The sequence below is a fragment of the Gekko japonicus genome, unplaced genomic scaffold (genome assembly GCF_001447785.1).
Source record: "Gekko japonicus isolate JY-2015 unplaced genomic scaffold, Gekko_japonicus_V1.1 scaffold58, whole genome shotgun sequence".
NCBI classification, from domain to species: Eukaryota; Metazoa; Chordata; class Lepidosauria; order Squamata; family Gekkonidae; genus Gekko; species Gekko japonicus.
In genome coordinates, this window is record NW_015162475.1 from 2,188,557 (window position 1) to 2,196,276 (window position 7,720).

Here is a 7,720-nt window from a genome sequence, read left to right on the forward strand (position 1 = left end):
AATATAGAAACATGAAAAAAATGTGAATCATGAAAGTTTGTATTCCAGTGCTCTATAAACAAAATGCAGATTGGAAGATATCTATTCAATGGAGTTTCATCCCTTCTGTTTTAGGATATATGTTTGTAGTTAAAAACAAAAAAAGCACAGCCCAGATCTTTTTTTATGCCAGTCCATTATCAGTAATCCAGACCTTCTGTTGCAAGCAGATGCCAGATACATTTGTGCAGAAGTTATCAAAATTATAATTAATTCTCTGTCATCCATACACTCACGTCTGTTAAAACAAATCTTGGTTAAAATATCTTTGGATTCTACAGCAATTCAAGTCCAGTAATATATTTGGTATTTTTTAACTTCATTTATACTCCACTTTTCTTCCCAGTGGAGATCACCAAGGAAGTCCAGAGTTACTACACAGAGGCAGGCAAAGACAAGCCACCTCTGTTTGTCTCTTGCTTTGAAAACCTTATAGCATCACCAGAAATTGTCTATGATTTGACAGCACTTTCCACTTCCATTCTGCAGATTAAGCAACAATGTATTATATTATTATTCCATCTGTGCTTAAATTTCGAGCAATAATTCAAACTCAGTTTTGTTTTGGTTCCCCTGATCTTTATTCAGTATTCTTTGTGAAATATTTGTTAACAGAGAATATTGAAATAAGGGTGAGTAGTACCCTTCGGTCCTATCTGACACATAGTTATAAAATAACTTTGTCCCAACCAGTCCTCCACCTTCTTCCAGTCCCAGATTTTTCTTTTTTCACTTTCCCTTAGTGATGTCACTTGTATTGACTCCCTTAAATGAATCTCAGTATGTTGTCTAGGGAATAATGGCTGCAGTATGTGTTTCTGACCTCTGATCCTGCAAGGCAAGAGTTTGTATTTGTTCAGAAGCAGATCTCACAGTGTCCTAGTTGGTTATTGTCCACATAAGATTGCAGTCTAAGAGTATATATCTAAGAGGAAGTTATGGATTGCTAGGTGTTCTCTGTACTTCTATAACTTCCTGTAGAAAAGTAACAATGATTTATGGATATGGAAACTCCAGAGCTCCAGGAAAAAGTGTTGTTGTTTTTTAAATCCTTTGCATCATGCAATGCAGATTCACTCTGGCAACAATCAATATTTGTGGCAGTACTCTTCCCAGCAATCATGTCACCAGCCAGAAAAGTGGTAAGCTGTATTGTATAGACTAACCCTTAGCATGGATCAGATTCAGTTTTTGTAATACTAGATGTTTTATTCATACATAGCCTGTGCTAATGGAGTAAAACTGTGGAGGTGAAATAAGGACACAGTCACAATGCAACGTTTAAAGATAGCTTGTTTCATACTGATGAAGGGAGCTTTGAATCTCAAAATACCCTGGAAGTCTTGTTGGTCTCTAAGGGGCTACTAGAATCTAACCTACCTCTTGTTTCATACAATATTTGAATATGAATGTCTTGAGTTTTTCTGTACTTTAAAAAAAATCTGTGAGCAGGATGCGAATGTTGGAACCTCTGTATTTATTTGTCAAGTAAGATTATTTTTACCTTTTTGTAGCTTTCTCAGCGTTGTTACGATAGAAAATGGGGACATATCCAAAAGTGGATGGTAGGCCGGGATTGCCCATTGTGTGTTATAAGACCACTAATATGATTGCAGTGATCCACTTACTAATAGCTTGTACAGAGTGTGCAGTTTGAGTGGTAGAGTACAGTATAGACACATATAACTTGCATGAACAGTAACATGTGTCTGAATAAACGCTTAAATTTATATACAGACCATTTACATAATGAAATAAAACATTAGAGGAGTCTGGGAATTCTTGGTCAGAGGTCTTCAAATTAGATGATGCTTGTGTACCTGCTTTTGATGGTTGTAAGTGTATTATTCATATTTATTGGTTGCTTGAATTGTTTTACTTCTGTTACCCATCTTGGTTTCTGGTCATCTGGAAGAAAGGTGGGCATATGCATAATTGAAATTAAAAAGTTAAATTGAATTATACACACACAGTAAACAAAAGCAATGATAGCGTTTCTAAAAACATAAAAATGGATCCAAATGACAAGCATGTATTGCTCTCCCATGGGACTTAAAACTGCTCAACTTTGCCTGGGTCATACTCTAAGTTATAATAGTGCTTAATAAGGGGAACTTCAGGGAAATAATTTCATATTATGCTTTGTTTACCATACTACATAAATTATATTCTCACCAAAATAATAATATCCCAAGCTTTCCTTGGCCATTCTCTGTTGTTCTTTGGGACTTTCTGGTATTACTGATAAGATTAAGAATGACTCTTAATAAAAGTAGAAATTAATTCAGCACTTGGTTGTAAAGAACTCTCATAGTTATCAATATTAATATAGACGTGTCTCCAGGATACCCATAGATATGTGTCCCATATAATGTTTTAAAATATATTATTTTCTTAGTGCACTATGCCCTAAAATCAATATGATTTCATCAGATCTAAACTCTGGATAACTGTTTAATTATTAATTCCAATAAAGGGGAAAAATTCTTATACAGGTTATGACAGGATACGGCTAACATTATGTAACTGCATTCATTTCCTTGCCCTTACAATTAAGTAAGCTGATACAGCATGCATGCTAATCAGATTTTTTTGTGTCAGTATGCTTGTAAAAGTAGACTTCCTTTCTTATTATTAAGCCCTAATTGGTGGCTGATTTTTAAAATGTCTATTCTGTCAAGATATTTCTCTGGTTGTTTGTTGTAAGTAATATCACAATTCACATCAGCAAGAATGTACAGTTCTTGTAGCATAATCGTACAGTCTCTACCTGTTTGTATATGTGTAATATAGTCTTGTGAGAAATAATGGGAGAGCAGAGCAATTTGGAAAGCCCTATCCCATGATTTTCCTCTTCAGGATTCACTCAGACCCAGTGAAGTGCTCAGCACTCAGCTAAGGGACTGCAGCAGGCTAATTGCCACTTCTCAGCTGCTCATGTCCTGGAGAACTTCCAGTCCTTGTTAGGTTGTGTTCAACCCCCCCTCCCATTTTTTTCTTTTGGATAATTAACAAAGTCGTATTTTGGCAGACCCCTGAATACGGCCATTCCTGTTAGTTGCTGCTTCTGTGAATTGTGTGGCAACAGTCAGTTTACTGTTAGAATATAAAGTTATTAAAGAAGTAGAAGTAGGCTTTGGCTGTTTCTGTAGAGGAAATATTGTAGTGTTTCCAGCAGCTTATTGCAAAATGTTGAATGCCTGTCCATCTTTGCTAGTTACATTAAAGAGTGATGCTTGCATGCCTTTTATTAATCCTTTATAATAATCCAGTTATTTACCTCAATGCTGAAACAAATTTAGGGGAAATGTGATACATGGCCAATTGAAGCAGACTCCATTTAAAGAATAACCAGACTGGCCTCTGTAATCAGTATGGTCCTGTTTTATACCAAAATTTCTGAATCTTTTTCTGTTTTGAAAATACTAGCTCTTTGTGCTCTTATTTTTTTCATAAATAACTTGACATCTGATATCCCCTTTTGTAGGATGATTCAGAGAAGGCTAAGTATTCACACCGGCCCAGCCATCGGTCATACCTGGTTTGTACTAAATATAAATCTGTTTTCCTTTTCCTCCCTCCCCTTCTATTAAATGTCACTTCATTTGTTGTTTAATTTTATAATTAGGGAGCTGATGGCTTGGTGTCCTCTCGGAATGCTGGTAGCCACCGGGTTAGTAGTTTTTGCTTATGGTAATGTTCATAAAGCTATCTTTTATATTTTTATAGATTTATGTAGTGTTTGAAACACTTCAAGGATAATGAGTTAGATCCCAGGACTTCTTTTCTCCTTCAACAGCAGGAAATTCTCACATAGCAAAAGGGGGGGGGGTGTCCTTGGTTTGGATTCTGTCATACTAATCCATGCTGCTGGCTTTTGTGCAAGCAGAAGAGCATTCCTTTCCATGCAAGTCTAAGTAATTGTACACAGACTAGATTTCCTCCTTGTGCAGTACATTTTGAAGGTGTGGACTATATAGTACAAAAGTGTTTTTTGAGCACTTTGGGGGATCACCGTGCTCTGTCACAGGGGCAGAGCCTTTCAAAAATTTCTCTCCTCATATTTCCCATAAAACATATGGTTATTCTTTGTGCCGTAAAATTAGGTGTACTCTTTGTACAATAGCCATTAAGGCTACATTTTGAAGCTTGGGATCTCTTTTAAAAATGTAAAATGCTACCCTGATCTGGATAGCCCAGGCAAGCCCAATCTCGTCAGATCTTGGAAGCTAAGCAGCGCTGACCCTGGCAAGTATTTGGATGGGAGACCTCCAGAGAATACCAGAGCCAGTAGGCCAGAGGCAGACTATCAAGCCACTTCTCTGAACATCCTCTGTGCCCCAGTAGGTATTGCCAGAGGTCACCATGACTTCTAGGTGTGGACACACACGAATGCACACACAAAATGCAAAAAAATACTCAACAGCCCCCCAAACAAAAAATGTAAAGTGCTATGGTGCCAAAATTAACAGAATATAACCAGCAATTGGCAGCCAAACATTTAGGATGTTTTGCACTAATTAATAGCTTTCGTTATGTTTCACCAAGTGCTAGATTTCACGCACCTCATTTCAAATTACTAGAAGTGTTCAGTGAAGAGACATCTGAATATGTAACATACTGTGGATTAAATAATTTGAATAAAAATTTAAATTCCATACATCATGCAAATCATTTTCAATTCAAATTATTCCGCTAAATTAAGCTTTTTAAATTCAAATTGCAGGTATTTGGGTAGAAATTCTTAAGAAATGCTATCCTGAAACATCCTTTTTCTAGCACATTCCTGGTATAAAGTATGTAAAAAATGAATGACTTGCATCCTGTGTGGAATTTAACTTGCATTATTTAATCTAATGTTATATATTCAGTGAAGGTAGCAGTGTATGCACACTGTAATTAGTAATGATGTGTTAGGTTTGGCAGTAGAGAACACCTAATGGTAACGTAATCTTAAAAATGGGTTGAAAGATGAGGATTTTTCTTAGAGTTTCTAAACATGTTCTTGAACTCCCAAATAAATGCATCCTGATCATTATAGTACCATGCAGTCATGCGGGTTTGAGGTGGAAAAAATGGTGGATGGTTTACATTTTTTAGAAATTTGGCATCTTAGTACATCATATGTATGTAAGAGTAGTGTTCATTGATTTGGCATGGAATACCCCATCTGTATGCATTAACAAATATGGTGGGAGAAACATGAGAATTACAGTAGCAGACAGGATGGGTTATATCCTGTTACTTTAATCAGCTAAAAAGGTGGTGCATTTTGTTAGTGCAAAATGCATTTCATTAATGCAGAGTGACAGCTTTAGGTGAACAGAGTAACAGGATACAGCTCATTACTTTAGCATAAAACAAAAATAAAATATAGACATAGAAATCAAATAAAAACTTTAAAACAACATTTTTGTAAAGAAGTTTTATTTTGAGTTTCATTATCTAACAATTTTGTTCTTAAGAGCATCTCATTGGATGTCAGTGGGTCGCACAGGAGCAGAGCAAGTACCTCTAGAAGGAGAGATCTTGTGGTGCGTAGTCAAGCGTTAGCATGCTTTTGGTTGGCTCACATAATATTTTGCATACACTATTGAAGAAGTATTGGTTGGAAAATATTTTAATAAAATGCTGAGCTAGGGAGATGTAAGAACTGGCCTGATAAATGAGGCAGTCGGAGAGGTTATATTTTTCTTTATAGACCACAGTATATTGGAGCACCCATAAAAAGTCTACAAAACAACTGAAAAATAGCAAGTATAGTATATAAACATGATTTGGTAATTGTGTTTCCCTGGCCTTTAATTTTAATTATGTGTAATTGAATTTCTGATGGTCTTTATTGAAACTTTCCATTATACTTTCATTATAATTTCTATTAAACTTTGTTTTCTAATTAATGTTGCTGTGAGTTCTAATGTTGCCTTTCTGCTCATTTCTGAAAATGTGTGATTATGGGAGAAGTATTATGCAAAAAAATCCACATTTAGTTTGTAGATAATTTACAGTTCTTTGCTGAATATGAGCATTAATTAATGTGGTTTGAGGTATATTTATGATCTGGTTTGGAAAGGAGCATATATGTATTTGTTTAAGACATTTATTTTAAACATTTTATGCTGCCTTTCCAACCAATCAAAACACTCGGATTGGCTTTAAAATATAAATAAAACAATTAAACAATAATTAAAAATACACAAACAGGTAGAAGGGTCAGTAAGGCACTGCTGAACAAAACAAAGTCTTCATTGTCTCGTGGAAGACAGTGATAGACAGGAATGGACAAATTTCCCTAGGAAAAGAATTCCATAGTTTTGGTACCGCAATGGAGAACGTCCTTTCTCAGGTTGCTACCCATCTCAACTCAAATGATTGGGGCACCTGAAGCAAGGCCCCTAAAAATGACTGTAGTGATTGGATAAGTGCTTCTTAAGGTAAGCTGGTCCCAAACCATATAGGCTTTAATGGTCAGTGCTAGCTCCTTCAATTGTGCCTGGAAGCAAATTGGGAGTCAGTGTAGGTGGAACAAAATTGGAGTGATATGGTTCCAAAAACCCACTTCCAATCTGTTTTCTGACCACAGCATTCTGTACCAATTGTAGTGTCTACACACAGTTCAAGGGCAGTTCCACATAAAGCACATTGCTTTCATTTAATCTGTATGTTACCAGGGTGTGCACACAGCAGCAAGTTCATTTTTGTCCACAACTGGCTCACCAGCCAAAATGAAGAGTGCCCAAGCAGGAGGCCCAAGTCCAGCAGCACCCCAAAGCTGCGAACCTGCTCCTTTAGGGGGATTGCAACCACATTAAGAACAGGAGACAATTCAATTCCTGGGTCAATCCTTCTGCATAACAGTAGCAGCTCCAAGGTTATGTTTCCTTTAACTAGCCCTTACCAGGCCCATAGCCAGGATTTCTTAATTCAGGGGGCCTTAATTCAGGGGGCACTGATAAAATAAAATAAACCCACACTCGCAGGCAGGAGCAGGGTTATTTCCCCTATTATGGAGTGTGCGTGTAAGTGGAAGTCAGTCACTGACTCCGAGTAACCTTTTTTTTTTTTTGCCCCCCCCAGGGGATTTTTTTATTTCGTTTTTTAAAGACTACAAATCTACAATGAAAATGAGGGAAGGGAACTACATTTAGGGATAAAGAAAAGAAAACCCACTATTATCTAAAATCCCAAGAGAGGAGATCCTCAAAATCTCTTAAGTGCAAAGTCAGTTCTAAACTCGCTAACAATTTTTTGAACTTAGTCAGATCTACTATTACAACTTTTAAATCTTAAATTAACTGTTAAAAAGAAAAACCCCAAAGCATCTCATTACAATCATCTCTTTTCAAAGGCCCAATACAGAGTCCTTCAGCCTTCATTTCTTCTTATCCTGTCTTCTTCGCAGTTTATAAGGACTTTTAGGAGCCGCTGCTCCCTTCTCTGACAGAGAGTCCTCTCCAGAAGACCCCGAGTCCAGCTCGCCACTGGACTTACTGTCCTCTTTATCACCTTTCTCTTGCTCACTCATCTGGATTTTCAAAAGGTTCCGTGCTTTGGAAACAGAGTCTATCTTTTCCTTTTTGTCTTGAAGTTTGAAGGTTACGCCCTCTGGATACAGCCGCCGATAGATGATTGCGTTTGTTTGAAGAAAAAGGATTAAATCTTTGTATTTCTTTGTCTTATT

At 36.7% G+C, this 7,720-nt stretch overlaps 1 protein-coding gene across 9 annotated transcripts in view; it reads left to right on the forward strand.

Moving 5' to 3' along the window:
* The window catches only part of LRRFIP2 (leucine rich repeat (in FLII) interacting protein 2), a 71,661-nt gene that overhangs the window by 20,074 nt on the left and 43,867 nt on the right, over positions 1-7,720 (forward strand). For 5 of the 9 annotated variants that reach the window (XM_015405750.1, XM_015405758.1, XM_015405757.1 and 2 more), the window contains 4 exons: positions 1,554-1,604; positions 3,527-3,580; positions 3,668-3,712; positions 5,505-5,573. The exons of 1 other annotated variant lie outside the window; for it this stretch is intronic. In XM_015405750.1, the coding sequence (XP_015261236.1) occupies positions 1,554-1,604; positions 3,527-3,580; positions 3,668-3,712; positions 5,505-5,573 (219 nt within the window). The remainder of the gene's footprint in view (positions 1-1,553; positions 1,605-3,526; positions 3,581-3,667; positions 3,713-5,504; positions 5,574-7,720) is intronic. 3 more of the 9 variants (XM_015405752.1, XM_015405753.1, XM_015405756.1) reach the window with 3 other exon arrangements.